The sequence below is a fragment of the Sturnus vulgaris genome, chromosome 11 (genome assembly GCF_052056855.1).
Source record: "Sturnus vulgaris isolate bStuVul1 chromosome 11, bStuVul1.hap1, whole genome shotgun sequence".
Lineage (NCBI taxonomy): Eukaryota > Metazoa > Chordata > Aves > Passeriformes > Sturnidae > Sturnus > Sturnus vulgaris.
This window is the reverse complement of record NC_142253.1, coordinates 4,133,106-4,148,931: the sequence shown is the minus strand read 5'-3', so window position 1 is coordinate 4,148,931 and position 15,826 is coordinate 4,133,106. Positions and strand designations below refer to the sequence as shown.

Genomic DNA, 15,826 nt, shown 5'->3' with positions numbered 1-15,826 from the left:
CATCCTCGCTGTGTGTGCAGCGTCTCTCGTTAACATGCAGAACCTGTGAGACAACTCTCCAGAGGACGACCCCAAGTGAGGTTCTATCATTAATCAACTTCAAGCAAACACAGCAAAGAGACACCATGATACATGCTTTAAACTCCAAATTAATGCATATTTTTACAAACTGTCAATAAGGGAAGAAAAGCCCTGCCAGGAAACACAAACAGAGAGGAAAAGGCTCGCTCAACACAACAATATGATAAGAAAGCACAGTCCTAACGAGAATAATAACACTGTCAGCTGTAAACAAGGCAGAACATGATCCCCAGCTCATGGTGGGCACAAGGATGTACTAAAGAGATGAGATCTGCCAAATTTCTCATTACAGCAAAGCACATGAATAACTCACAAGGGAACGGGGCTTGGTCATTCAAAACGGGTATGATAACAATTGAAAAATGTTGTTCGTAAATCATATTTACAACAAATCCTATACAAATACAAATTACCGTTTTTTACCTCTCTTTTTTTTTTTTTTTTGTTCAGCAGCTTTTGAAATGTAAAGTAGCCATGTGAGTCAATAGTGTCTTGTTGGTGGGACTTTATAGGAAAGTAGGATTTTATTGACATTACCAAGTATTAATAATGCGACACAGCAATGGAGACCCTGTTTGCTTCCTAAATAATTGATGATGTAGGCAATCCCTTAAAATAAAGTGTTAATGAGTTCAAGTCCCACTCTGTCTCTCACTGAGTTGATATCCACCTCCAAGACTAGTTTTTTTCTCTGTGCAGGCTGATTTAACCCTTTCACATATGCAACATGCACACACAACCTAAAGCACACACCACTGTAAGAACTTTTCCTCTCTTTGCACTGCTTCACTTTAAAATGATTTCAAGTAGCTGAATTGTGTTTTATGCTTTGTGTGGCTGGGAACAACAACACTGTTTGTACTCCACTGCATGGACAGACAGCAAGGATAAATCACTGGGAAGGGGAAATGTACTCGGCATCCAAAGACAGACCAAAGCCAGCCTCGCCTACTTCAAGTGAACCAGTTGTACCCCTGTATCCTATTTCTTTATTTAGGCTTGAGCCTGGATCAGTTTAGGAAGCATCCAACCTGCTGACTACAGACAATTCTAATGTGAGCTGCGAATGCCTTTCAAGTCCCTGCTTGTTTCAACTTTTTGAGTTGTAAAGTGCTGGATCAATACTTAAGTATTAACTGCACCTTCCAACTCATCCAAAGGAACACTGGGGAGAAGTGATGCAGTATACATGTACACACACACCTTTTCCCTTCCAATCCACTAATAGGTATCCTATCAACACATCTCTGGGAGTGCAGAGGTTTCTCTGCACGTCACGTAATTTTTGAAAAAATTACACACTGAGAGCACAGCTCATACAGCTTTAACCTAACTAGAGATAAAGGAGGGGTAAAGAAGACTAGAAGGAGACAATTCAAGGATCAGAGGTTAAAAATTGGCATAAACGTATAAAAAGTCTTGCAAGCAGATTGTTGTGTTGGAGGTGTGTGCATGTTACCTGTCCCAGCAGCTCATGGCCTCAGTGAGTATTAAACTATGCTGAATACCTGCAACTAGAAAAACTTACTTTATGAATAGGCTGTGGGGCCCCTCACTTGGGAGAAAACATGAAATGAAAAACAGAAGAAAAAAGGGGAAAGAGCGGCTGCACTGAGAGCCCAATAAAGCCTGTGCTACTCGGACTTTATGGCAGTGATCTTTTTTACTCCTGTTTTAATGTCAAAGTCTTGCTTTTTTGCTTTCTGGTTTTGATGCTGCTGCTGCTGGGCTTATTTTTTTTTTTTTTTAGAGTATTATTTTTGAAAACACAGAAGGGAAATTTTCAAAGGGGAGAGGAGAGCACATGTCACATGCAGTGGAGAGGCCCTGGTATATGGACTGGAGTTTCTCCAAAGGCTGCCCAGTGTCCCAAGGCATCCCTACCACCTCAGGTGCCAGCAGGTTAGACAGGTGCTCACTGTGCTCATAACCACTCAAAAGTGCTGTGAAAGCTCATTCAAAGTGCTGTGAAAGCTCGTTCAAAGGTCCCCAAAACTTTCCAAAGCAAACTCTGCTCCTCTTCTGGTTTTGTTATGAAACCAGGTGAAACCAGGTGGTTTTAACTGAGGCTCTCTTTGAGGTTTGGTGTGATTCCCAGAGGTCCAAAAACAAAACCTGAGGTGTGAGAAGCAACAGAAGTTATGAAAAGCTGTGCTCGACTCTGGGTGAGACAAAGCCAGAGAGGGCCACAAAGCCACAGGGAGCAGAGTCACACCAGCCTCCCCCAGTGCCTCACGTGTTGCACAAACATCAGACAGTGAGCTTAGCAAAACCTCCATCCCCTAAATTAGGAGGTTATCTGGGTAACACAAGCCCCAGGGAGAGAGCTGCAAGGAAAACAATGCCAAAAAATTCCAACTCCTTGTGCATTCTGTCAGCTGTAACCTCAAAATGGCATGTGAGGAAGAAACCTTCCCGAATCTGTGATTTTTCTCAAACATTTCTGAGCAACTGAAATAAATAAGCCTAAATAATCTTGAAGGACAAGGGAGACTTTTCATATCCTCTCAAGTCAAGTTTGAATTTCTCTTTACCATCTTACCAAATCCTCAAAATGGGGAAGGAAAACTTCCTTTAGAGACTGAAGAATTCAGTCTGCTGAATTACAGAAAAGGTAAATGCTGGATTCAGCAACAGGAGTAAGAAAAGGGGGAGGAAAGAAGGCAAAGAATAGAAAGGGTTTCCCATTTCTGTTTTTACAGCAGCAGAAATTCACCCTTTTAAGTAGATGCCTGGGACTCTAGAAGGGGTTAACAATAAATAACCTTGCTGAACACAGATTCCCCTTCTTTTCACATCTGAGTAATTCTTTTGTTTGTCCACTCTGGGAACAGAGGAGTTTTTAATAAAGCTGACTGTTGTTTAAAGCCACTGAGTTCTGGTGGTGCACACAGCATGGAGTAGTTTGCTTTGTGGCTACCTTTGGAGCATATCAGGATGAAAGTGTTATGTCCCCAAGCTGTAATTATGCGACTACTTTCTAGTGTTTCAAAAGGAGGGAGAGAGAAGGAAAAAAAACCCACCCTAGCTGTGGTTCAATGTGTCATAAAAAGGAAACGAATGAGCAGTAATAAGACTTCAGCTAAAGTGTTAGACTTCTTAGCTGTCATGTTAACAAGGTCCTTTAAACCTTACAATAAAGTTTAAAACTTGATTTCTTCTAATACACTGAAATGGTTTAAAAAATAATTTGCATTGTGACAAGGAAATCTGTTCTGAGAAAAAAAAAGAACATGTTGTTAACAAAGCAGGAACATGGAAAATAAAAAAGGTTTCACAGCGTCTGTGAAGTCGCTGTTGACTCATGATTTTATTTAGTAAACAGGGTAAACCCTATGACGTGTGAATTGTGTTCTGGTTTCAGATCCCTTCAAACTACTTAGAAACACCATCATAATGGGGAAGCTCTGAGGCTGGTATTGGAACATCACCCAGCCACATTTTACTTAAGCAAAAAGAAATGTTCAGCAGAGAACACATATATTATCAATTCTGAGAAAATGAAAACACTCAGGAAACAATCATTTCCATATTACAACAGAAAATTGGATTTTCTGGTGAATAATGAAAATGAGGCATCACTCCCCCCGACCTCCTCTCTCTCCACTATTTGTTCTGTGCCCCTCACCTTGGTATCAATGTGCAAGAGATGATTATTAAGTGCAACAAAGGCCACAGCTATGCACAGTTCTGGAAGATGTCCTAGCCTGTTTCAACTTGGTTTTTTTTCCCTCTTTTCAGTCTATTCAAAGACAAGGAAACCTTAGGTGAAATGAGAAGTGCATGAACTGCACTAGCCTTGAACTTGCAAAAAAATAATTACTCGGATTAACGCAACATCATAAACGTTCATCCTTGCCTGTTAGGCCAGGAGAAACCCTTGGGAAAAGTCTTGTTTCTTGAGAAAAGTCATGTCCCTCCACTCCTCCTTCACGCCAGCCCTGCGTGGTCACAGGCAGAGGATAACAAATTGTGACTAAAACTGCCTGGAGATGAATCCGTCTGTGAGAGACGCAAAGTGTGTCATGCAACGTTACTTTGGGAGAGATAATTAATACTGCACAAACAATCACTGGAAAAGCTAAACACATTATTTGAATGTTTTGAAGTAAATGGTAAAAGACAATGTTTAAATTAATTATTAATTAAAAATGAATGTTGCCATCTTTAAAGATTTTTTTTCAAAGCACTTTGTGCACTGATTTAAAACACTGCGATATCAAAGTATCCAGAGCCTCAGATTCCTTCGTGCCCCCTCCCCTCTGACAACACATTATGCAGGTGGGAAACTTTTTTGCCATTAAATGCTAATTAGTTTCACAACTAATTACTACCGTGGTATTAGGTTAATGTTTTTTCTACTTTTTGATTTAGACTTACTTTTGTAAATCCCTTATTCAAATTACTTTGAAGTAAAAAGACTACAAATTAGTTCTCTTTTTTAATGTGTAACGTGAGCCCTGGCGAGCCAGCCAGTAATTTTACAGGCTGTTTTAAGGAGCAGGGGGAAGACGGGCAGCACGGTCACTCACAGGTACCCAACTGCTCCGCCGAGCTTTCGGCAACGACAGGACTTGTAAACCCCGGCTTCCTCACCAGCCGCCAATTACCCGGCGTGTGATGTGAGGGGAGGGGGGAGTTTACAGCTTTGCAAACTCACTCCGTCACCCCATAAATACCGCACACACCCATCGGGGCATCACACCCTTCCTGCCTTACCCTTTCCTGCGCCCGCCCGCTGCCCGGGTGCCGCTCACGTTGAGCGGGGCCGGCGAGCCCCCGTCACTTCATGTGGTTATAGACGCGCTCATTACACCGCCGTCTGTTGCCATAATGCCCCTATTAGTTCTCCTTTTGATATTTTAAGAGCAATCTATAAATCACACAGACCTTCACGTTAATGCTTAGCCAGACCGTTTTGCGTTGAGTGGTTTTTTTTTTTTTTTTGGACCTGCCGAACAAGCCCATTTCCCAGCTCTGCCCCACGGGCCGTGCTCATCGTGTAAACCAAAGGGGAGAGAAAGCACAGGCTTTCTCCAGGAAACATAGTTACCTATGAGGTTTTTCAAGGTTCAAAGAAGAGAACTGCAAACAAGTGAACAATTTTATAGCCCTGTGTCCTTCTTGGACTGGATAGAGCTGATCAGTTTTATGTGCAAACTGGTAAATGACTCTTTTATGTTCCAACCATCCTACACATGTCCCCAGATGGAGACAGATGTCTGCTCTTGCTGCTCCATCCACGAAGCTCAGGAAGGAGCCAGGAGTCTCCAGAGTCACCCTTGAGCACATAGTTTAGGACAGGACCTGGAGGCAGCAGGCACCTTTGCCATACTTACATCGCTTGCATAGGGGAACGTCCTGGACTGCTGTCACTCCCATTACTGTTCGTATGCTCCATTGCACCATTGAGCTCTTCCCTCATCGCACTGGCTAAATTGCCCAGAGTGGGATTTCCCATGGAAGCAGTAGTGTATAGAGGTATACTGTTCTCAGCCATTGAAGCCTGCCAAGGACACAAACAAATCCATGAAGAGCCATGACTAATGTTTTATACACTGCACAACACACTCGTTCCAAAACATTCTCCACATTTACATTATTTGCAATTACAGGTTCTTTAAAATATTGTACTTTCTCATAGGTATTACTCCGGTTCCATCAAGGGAAATTTAACATCATTTAGATCTAGGTTTAAGGATTCAGAGCTGCATTGGCTTATAAGAGGATGGAGACTTCCACTCCCTATTTGGAATTACACACCCTAGAAAAAAGAAAATGTCCCTTCCCTATTTTCGCTTCATCAAATTATGTTTGGGGCTTTGGGGTATTCTTTGTGGCTTAGGTTTGGGCTTTTTTTCTAATGAAATGGGGAAAAAATTGAAACTGGCTCATCTGGTAACTCCTTCCCACTGGAGTGAGCTGCACACCAAGCAGGAGTACAGTATCACTGAGTTTGGTTTTCCTTGGGACATGTATAAGGCTGCCATCAGTGCTACCTGGACCACAGCTGCACCGATCTACCTGAGAGCTGAACCACTCCATGTGGAATTTTTTAAACCTCAGCAACTCAATTCTTACCTTAGCTTTACAGGTCTGACTATTTAATTTTGATTTCCCCCTTTGTTCTAAGGAAACATCATGCAGCGGCACACTGGAGTTAACTTTCTAAATGGAAATCTTTGTAGGAAGAGAATGAACTGTTAAATATTTTCCTTCTGATTCCCACCGTTCTGCCTGCTAATATTTACTGTGTGTCAGCATTAGCTCATGTTGACAGCACAGTCCCAGCCCGGCACAGCAGTGGTGGGAACACAGAAACCCAGAGCCCCGGAGGAGCCCAGTGTTTGCTGGGGATGGGAGGCACTGGAATGGGAGGGAGGCACAGCTTTCTGAAACTGCAGCGCCCAGGGACTGGAAGGACATTTCACCATTTCACCCATCCCAGCTGGATCTGGCTGACATCATCCATAGCTCTCTGAGCCGTGTCAGCACCGGGCAGCCACAGACACTGGCTGGGCAGCACTTGACCTGCTCTGGGGACAGGTCAGCTGGCTGCAGGGGCCAAGCAAAAAAAATCCATCGGGCTGGGTCTGTGTGATGCAAACCTGGCACACGGGAGGGGAATCCATGCAAACGTACTCCTCAGCAAATGCTCTCGCCTGCTCCTAACTCATGGGACAGAACTCCTTGCTTGGTGCCAAGCTGGCAGTTCTTCCCAGGCAAGCACAGCCAGAGACAGGGTGGGGGAGATGGGATGGGAAGGGAGGGCAGGACCAGCCCTCACTGCAGCATCTCCAGGAGCACAGCCCCTTTCATTCTTCCTTATGTTGACCTCTCCATGTGCAGCCCTGTGCGTCGCACGTGATTACAAAAGCTATTCTAACGGGGAGGATTATTTTTATCTTCTTGATTCAACAACCGGCAAACTCATTGTGATTAGGGGATGCAAAGAATGGTTCACATTTCCTGCACTTGGCAAAATAATGACTCAAGTTCTTCACCCACAGTGATAACTTGTAATTGCAGTAAAGCAATTTACTGGGGGAGAGGTGGGACACTGGGAGTATCTGCTAGGAGGACAATAATAGGGGAGGGAGTGTTTTGGGAGCCCCTGTTGACCCACTGGCAAAAGAGAGAACTGGTGAGAGCTGGAGTCCCCATACCTTCCACAGACAGAGGGGGGAGAGAGCTGCTTCTTCTCCCTGGCCACGAGGGAAAACAGATAGAGGAGATGTCAGCAGGGCCTGGGTGAAGGAGAGGGGAGGCTGTGCCACCCCACAGGAAAAGAAACCACAGCCTGCCATGCCAGCAGCACACAGTCCACTGTGCAGACCCCACAGTGGTCTTGGGGATGTGCAAGGGGCAGGCCTTCCCAGAGCCCACAAAAGCTGGGGGGAACACTCTCATCAATTATTAATTAGACAGAATGTAGGTCCTGGCAGGTAAGGCAGCCTTGCGTCCTGGAGGAATTTGCTGCCCAGGTGAGGTCTGAACTGCCCACATGGCAGTGGCCACCTGCATTATTTGCCCAGACCCTCTAGAGCCCCAGAGAACCCACTGGGATTTTGCCTCCAAAACCCAATGGCAGGGAGAGAAGTGTGGAACCTGCTGGTGTATTTTCACCCTAAAAGAGGATCTGCCTCAGTGCAATGGTTGTTATTGATCCCCATTTTTAGAGGGGTCACAGTGGCAACACATCTGGCCCAGGCTCCTCTCTCCATCAGCTCAGCCATGGGGGGGCACGAGGACGTGGCTCTCTCAGGAAAAGTGGGGAATGGAAACAGTTTGGAGGTTATCACAGAAGACAAGAATGGATGGAGATGACGACAACGACACGTGTTTCAGAAATAAAACACGAACAGTTCCATATGATAAGCATATTAATTGGAATTAGTCACATAGTTAACAATGTGAAGAAATGCAGGATCATTTCATTTTTGCCTTTCAGCCTCATGAATGTAAAATGCGCTTGTAATCTTTATACTATTCAGGAGACAAAGCAGTCTTTAAAAATCACACTTCACAAGACTCAAGGGAAAATAAGTTACTAATGAATGGTATTTACAGTTGCTTCATTTAAACATGCTTTCCTGGGCTTTGCAGGAGTTACTGCATAAACTCAAAAAATTAGAAGAAAGGCAAAATATCATTTTCCTCCTAATAATTTGTTTATTGGTTCTGAAAAGAGAAGTCCTCTAAACCTTCCATAAAACATGACTGCCCAAGCAAATACCCATGGCCATCAGTGAACTTCTTGAGAAGTGACCCCCAAGAACCACCTGGGGTGCAACCGTGCATGATGTTGCCTCCTGGATTAATTAATAACATATAAACCAGGTTTGAACCCCCACACAAACACACTGACCTCACTACAAATCAGGGCATGGTAATGCATTTGTATCTTTGGTTTACACAGCAAATGCTGACTTCATCTGGGGTTTTCGAGATGGACTCAGGAATTTATTGAAAGGGGAAATGGGCACAGGAAAAAGGTCTGGAGACAGGGACATTTTCAGGCTGCAAGTTATTAATTCTGCACCCACACTTTTGTGTATATCTGCATTGTGAAAAAACTGAATTTTTGTCTTACGATTACAGTTTAAACCAATAAAAATGATCTTTTATTTTCTATAGGAATTGCACCGTTTATTTTTTACCAACAATAGGAAGATATGCAAAAATAGCCCTTAAAAGAAAAGGGGGAAAAATGATCTGCTTTCTCTTTAAAGCCATGAACAATAGAAGGTCACGTGCCACAGTATCCTATCATTCAGCACATTAATAGCTGTGCTAGAGTAATTACACTTGTGGTATTTTTGCCTCAAGTGAAATTCTGAAATAAGAGGATGGAAATTATGATACTGCTGATAAATATTAATAAGTGAACTTTTAATTTTTTTGCCACAATATTCAAAATGCTAAGCATCTAGCTAATGCTGAAGCAGCCTGATATGTGTTTGCCTCCAGGGACTATGATGCTTTATGCACTTAAGAAAAAAGTTTAACGGAATTAAAATTTAATATCTAATTAGAGCAAGGCTAATATATTTTGAAATGAGTGGGGAAGACACACGCCTCTGTTGCATATTTGCTACAGTCATTAATCTTACCTGTAAAGCAGCATTGAGAGGTGTGCAGTAGGTGTGGCTGGTCTGTATGTTTTTAATAAGAGAAGGGTTACTGCATAAGAAAAACATAAAAAGGAGAGTTAAATGCAACCAACTTCTGTGAGAACGTTTCAAGCACGTAAAGCTTCCTCCCCCACCAGAAAACTAGAGCTGAGACTGATTTTCCACACGAGTTTTCTTTAGTTTCTCTCTTTTCTTTTTTTTTTTTTTTTTAATTTAAAGAAAATATCTGAGTTTTCGGCTACGGTTATCATATTTGCCTTTACTAAATAAGGAACATCATTATCTCTTGACGTTACCTCGCCATGTGTTCTACTACCCTGCGTTAGTGGCACATCTTGGCATCTCTGCTCATTTTAGCTGAGAAATTCTCCAATTTTCGTCGTGTCTGGGAGCCCGTTACCACGTGAAGGTCCATGGTGAGGAGGCAATGATCAAAATCATCACGGGGCATTTTAAACTCTGCTTCATCCAAATGACTCTCCAAGTCGCTGCCAGCGGAGTCTCTCCCAGGGCAGGGCAGGGAGTCTCTCCCAGGGGAGGGGGGCACCACGATAAGAGGATTTATTTGATCCATGTCATTTCCTGCCATGCCAATGACCAGGTGAGGGGCTGCCCACACCATCGTCCCAAGCAGCCTGTGGGCATGGAGGCTCAAGGGCAGGTGGCCCACAGAAACCACCACACTGCCCTGAAGGCCATTTTTTAGTAAAAAATACTCTGGTGTGCTATTTTGGACCCTTATTTTTGTCAGCTTTACATAAAGTGTCAGATTTGAGGAAAAGGAATGAGGACCACATGGGCTGGCTCTCTCTTTAGGAGGCATCCCAAAATCACTGGTTCTATCAGGAGATAAAGAAAAAATTAAAAGTCATGAAATAGAAACTAGGTTAAAAAAAATGCTCATTCAAAATATCTCCCAAAAGTTTTATCACTCACTGGGCATGTTTTTATTTTAGTTTTATTCACATGGAATAAATTACGGTGAGCAGAGTCTTAACTGAGCTCCTTGCATAGGGACCAGCAAGGATCAGTTGTCCAGGAGAGATGGCCTTCAAGTAAAGATCTAAGAAAATCCCTTTGGCAAGTCCAGGAATATTGGTGCATGGTTGTTGTAGGCACACGATGGCCTGTTGATATCTTTACAGCTGGTCTCAATGCATTTTCAAACTCTTTAAAGTGAATTCAGCATTTCTGTCCTGTAAGTACCTTACTTTTTCTGATTAAAAGTTTCAAAATAAAGCATACAATTGAAAGCAAAGGAAAATATCAGAATTAAAACTTATCTGAAACCTTTCCTAGCATATATCTGTCTTCCTATCTACAGCAGTATATCCGTGCTAGCGTGGATAATTATCTTAGTCTACATTGCTCTACAAATAAATGCTTTAACAAACATGTCAGAGTAGAGTTTTTACTACAGGCATTTGGATTATCAGAGTAGGACACACAAAATACACATAACAACCAAAAATTTAGTTTCTTTAGCAGCAAAGGTGATGACACTATTTTGTGAAATGCAAGTCTACATGAGATGGGTAAATCATGCAAAGCAAAGCAACAGCAGAAAAAAAAAATTAAAGCAAGTAAAAGCTCTTACTGTGCAACAAGCTCGCCAAAGTTTTCATCAGGGCAGTATTTTCGAGGACGGCCTCGTTGAATATGACGGCCACGTTTAAACTCTTCATCATCAACAGTCCAAAAGGACCCAAACTCATCCTCTACTCTGATAAAGCACTTATGCAGTGAGAGGTTGGTGCGAATGGCACCCTGGGACAAGAGCAGCAGCAAAGGAGATGAAGTGGAAACAAAGGGACACGGGATCGGGGACAGAACAGACATCAAATACAGGGAAAAGGAAAAAGAAAATAAAATGCAATAAGCATAAGCAAATGGTTTGTGAGGGTTAATATGCATTGCCACCTAAAAGCTACTAGCATGTGATGCAACAAACACCAAGCAAGCAGGGTCAGGGTACTGGTGGGCATACAAACAGTAGTGATGAGATGTTTGTCTTGGTTTCCCTTAACTGAGACAATGCGAAACCACCTGTGGTTGATCTAACACCAGCTAGCAGCCAAAAGCCTCTACGTTAAACTGTAAGCATGATCCAAGCTAGGCTAAGAAGTTCAAACATGGTGGACATACCCACTGATCTTTTGTGGCCTTCGTTTTTGGAACTCTAGTTCATCCACTGTCCATACTGCCCCTTTAACGTTTTCTACTCGCACAAAACACTTGTGAAGACTAAGATTATGACGCACTGCATTCTGCAGCAAGTATAAAAGAGAAAACATTCAAAAATCTTCTATGAGAAAATGCTCATCATTGTCCAAGAACAGCAGCAGCACAGTCAGCTTGACAGTTCTCATTTTGCAATGTTAAGCCCCTTCCCCTCCCCGCACCCGCTCGCTTTCCCCGGCTCTTTACATCTTATTTTGCAAAGACAAAATAAATATGAAAGCTTAAACCCGAGATTAAAAATTCACGTTATTCTTATCAATTATCCCCAGAGTGACTGAGAACAGCCACAATTTTAAGCATGCATGTTGTAGAATACAGTACATTTAATACAGAACACAAGAGGAACATTGCTTAGACTTTTTCAAAACAAATATATACGCTCTGCAAAGAGAAATTTCTCCCCTCCTGGAAAAGAAAGCAGTTAGAAAGAACAGAAAAGATTTTATATAAGTACAGTCGACTGGATTTAGTTGTGAGGCACAGGAGCTGGTGTTGCTGTGGTTTCCCACAGCCGGGCTAATGTGATTCAGGTGCTGGACCTCCCTCCACACCCACAGCATGGGCTGGGGGCTCAGCAGCACCCCACTGGCCAGCCGGCACCAACTCCTGCCTCCACGGCTTGCTCTTATATGGAAATTGGCTCCTATTTCTGGCAGACTACTGTAGTGACTGATCTGAGCCTCTGCCAAGTGAAAACATGAGGAGGGCTCTCTGAAACAAAGTGATAATATCCCCACAGCTCATCACCCGGAGGGATCCGTGCTCATGGCATCCGATGGCCAAATGTCCACCCTGCAGCTCCATGCTGGGAAGGATGAGCACAGCCAACCCCTCCAACATGCTGAGGACACAATGAGACACCTCACTGAGGCATGGCAAGCTCTTGGCTTTTCTGTCCTTGCTCCAGGGTGCTGAGAGCCTTGCTACTTCTCAAATGGAGCGCTATGCTTCGTCCCTGTTTCAGGAGTTTCCTGAGAATGTACCCAGCAACAACATTTGGACCCGATGGTCTTAAAAGGCTTTTTCCAACCTAAAAGACTCTATGATTCTACAAAGCTATTGTTCATAGAATTCATCGGAATTTGTACATGGAGCTTGTTCCCAGCACTGCTGAAAGGGGCTTGGGAAACAGGAAAAACAGAAGAAGCCATTTGCTGAAAATCTGCAGGCGAACAAACTCCATCCTCACTGGCACCATTGATTCAGTCAATCTGGTTGACTCGTTAGCAGGCACAAAGCCAGCCAAACACATGGCCTGGGTCTAGGCAACCAGGAGATGACAATTTTTTTTCCTTCCGACATCATCCTCTTTTTTTTTTTTTTTTCCCATGAACATGGGGTCTGGATGGTGAAAGGGAGCTTGAGTCCTGAATGTCTAAATCACTGTTCAAACAAAGGGCAGTACAGAGCATTTGTCATGTAAATCAGGAGGCAGTGGTGTGTGTGCTGGGAGGGGAAGGCAAAGAGTCTTCTGCTCCTTCTCCAATTCCCTGCCATGCCTAGTGCAGTCCCCACACTTCCCACCCCAGTAGGAATGGAAGATTTGGGGTCTCAACTTCCTTTGCTCAGCAGATGCTTGAGTGCAAACACATCTCCTCTGGCTGTAGATGCCTGATCCAAGCACTTCAGCTTTTCCACACCAATCTGTTTCTGAACTGGTAAAACAATAAACCCCAAATATGCTTTTCCTCTCAGCAAGGAAGAAATCTAGCAGAAAGTCAACCTGTCCATCAGGCCTGCTTCCTTCTACCCTTATTTTCTTCTTTCTGCTCTTATTTTTAATGGCTTTTTTTTCCCCTTCCCACCTCTTCCAGATTTCAGTACTGTTGCCATTTTTGGCAGAACCCCTGATTTTGAGGTGGAGGAAAAACATGTAAACGCCCCACACCTTATGAGCTGAAATCAGCCAGCTCAGCAACTGCTGGTGGGTGCTGCACTAGTGCAATCCGACACAGGGCTGCTGGCCCACATCTGGGTAACTCAGGCAGTTTCCTGTGAAAATGGGAACACTGTCAAGTCTGGAGCAAAATGTAAGAATAATAACGCTATTTCCCCCAGTGAAAGCTGATCTTGTGGTTCATACAGCAGTTGATCAAACGCACACGGCAAAGCCCAGCGAAGGGAGTCCTCAGAGTTTGTAAATAGTCTCTAAAGACAGGGTTGAGCAGGAATATTTGTGTTTTGCTTTAAATAAATTTAATGTTGGAGAAATACTTTACAGACTGCTCTTGTTCTCCTGAAGTCCATTTGCAACTGATGGTTAAGGCTGTGGGACAGGGCTCTTGCTGGATATGTTGAGACAGAGAAGTTGAACATTTACAAGACATCCATGAAGTGTTGCTGCATTTTCTATTTTCCGTGTGATCACTTATTTAAGGAATTCATGCCAGAAAAAAATTGTTGTGTTTCCCCTGCCTCTGGATACTTGCTATCTAACAGTTTTATTTGAACAATACCCCAACGTGTCAGAGCCACACCTGCAGCCTGTGCCTCATGGCTGTGACTCGGTGCCAGCAAATTACTCCAAAAAATAAAAGCAAACAGACATTGCCTCTGACCTGTCAGAACCAGTTCACAGCGCTCCCCCAGCAATCAGCTTAACAGAAAAATTAGGAGCTATTATTGTAAGATTATATATTTACCTTGTTAAAAATATTTGTATGCAAGCCACTTTTACAGAAAAATTACCCTGAACATGCTTGAATGTAGTAAATGAAAGGGTTTGTTATTTTAATAAGTGCTCAGGCTTTGCCATACTGCATTTTGGGAAAGAGGTTTATTTTTTAAAGGTCTTTATTCTTGCACTTTCCTGTGTTTTTGAAATAGGGCTCGGGGAAGCTTGTCCACACCAAACCCTGACCCTAAACTTGGGAAACAGTGATCCAAATGCCCCCTAAGCATTAGCTGAAGGTGAGCACAAATCAGTACATATATATTCAAATTATTCTGATTCTGCAATTAGCCCCTTGTGCTCGTTCTGCACCCCGTGGGCTTCCCGTCCTGCCAATCCCAGAGCTGCATTTTCATCCCTGCTGTTCCTGGGGGCTGGCAGAAATCTGAGCAGTCTCCAGCACAAAAACCTGTACTGCTCCAACAAGTTGTCTACTTTGCTGATGCTGGTGGATGTAGGGGTGAAGATTTTCTTTCCCATTAGATGAAGCAGGACCTGGACACCTGCAGAAGGTCAAGGTGTCCAAGGAGGGGTCTCCAAATGGCACCTGCCTCCCTGGGACACACAGTGCCTTTCTACAAGTCTAAGAATGCAGCTCAGCCTCTCTGCTGCTCTTCTGTACGTGCACTGGCTCCTGGGACTGGATTTTTTTGAGATGCTAAAAGCTAATTCCCAAAACTAGGCTCACAGGAGATACAGCCAGGACTGCCTGCTGCCTTCTTCCACTCCTCCCTCCACTTCCCTTTGCTGCTGGAACTAAATAGGATTTTTACTTTAGCACCCACACCTGCAGCTGCTGAAAAGCCCTACTGGAACCACTCCAGCAGCAAAAGACAGGCAGGTCTAAAAGGATCTTAAATCAGGGAAAGTTAATTTCCTTTCTGGATAGTAAGGAAGCTGCAAAGTTGAACACTGCTCATGTTTTCCAACTGCAGGGAAGAATCAAAGCAGCAATCACAGAAAGTTTTCCTGAACTTAAGAGCTTCTAGACCAGGGCTGAAAACTTACAAAATTGTGCTGGGATCTGAATGAAATGAAAACCATGCCACTAAAAACCAAGCTAACTTCCAAGGACCATTTTTAGCTCCATCCGCTGAAGGAATTAATCTTAAATGCAGGTTGGGGCAGGAAAAACAGAAAGAGCTGATGGAACAGCATGTATGGGATCTATTCATGCTACCTGGTCATTTGAAGCTTTTTGAGAACAACAAAGATGTTTAGATTAAGAGAGATTCCAAGCACCAGGGTACAGTTTTTACAGCAACACAATATCCTGTTTCTTGAATCATTCATTTGTGATTGCACTGGATTCACAAGTCAATATGATTATTAAAGTGCTATATTTGAAATGAAAGAGTGGCCCCCCAAAATACAGATTAACTCCTCAAACCTCTTATCTAACAGTATCAGTTATCAGAGGAAATTAAAGTGCAAAACCCCAAGTTTATTTCTGTTAAAGACATTTCTTATTGAGGAGCTTGCTTCTTGCATATTAAATTCAGTAAGCTTCTGCTGTGTGATTAAAGAAAGAGAGGAAGTTTATAACAGCTGTTTATGTAGTTAAGAGTCAATCAACTGAGGAAAGAAATCCACTGATCTATAGATCCTAGGGAAAAAAAAAATCGTTGTTGTGATTAAAACCTGCTTAGCTAAAAAGATGAACAGTGTATCTTCCACTGACACGAGAACTTTACCTCCT

The 15,826-nt window shown here is 43.2% G+C and overlaps 1 protein-coding gene across 16 annotated transcripts in view; it reads right to left on the bottom strand.

The window, feature by feature from the left end:
- FOXP1 (forkhead box P1) overlaps positions 1-15,826 on the bottom strand; it is a 379,555-nt gene that overhangs the window by 5,614 nt on the left and 358,115 nt on the right. For all 16 annotated transcript variants that reach the window (XM_088171262.1, XM_088171263.1, XM_088171257.1 and 13 more), the window contains 3 exons: positions 11,361-11,482; positions 9,195-9,264; positions 5,421-5,587 (listed from right to left, as the gene is read on the bottom strand). In XM_088171262.1, coding sequence (XP_088027388.1) covers positions 5,421-5,587; positions 9,195-9,264; positions 11,361-11,482 — 359 coding nt within the window. The remainder of the gene's footprint in view (positions 1-5,420; positions 5,588-9,194; positions 9,265-11,360; positions 11,483-15,826) is intronic.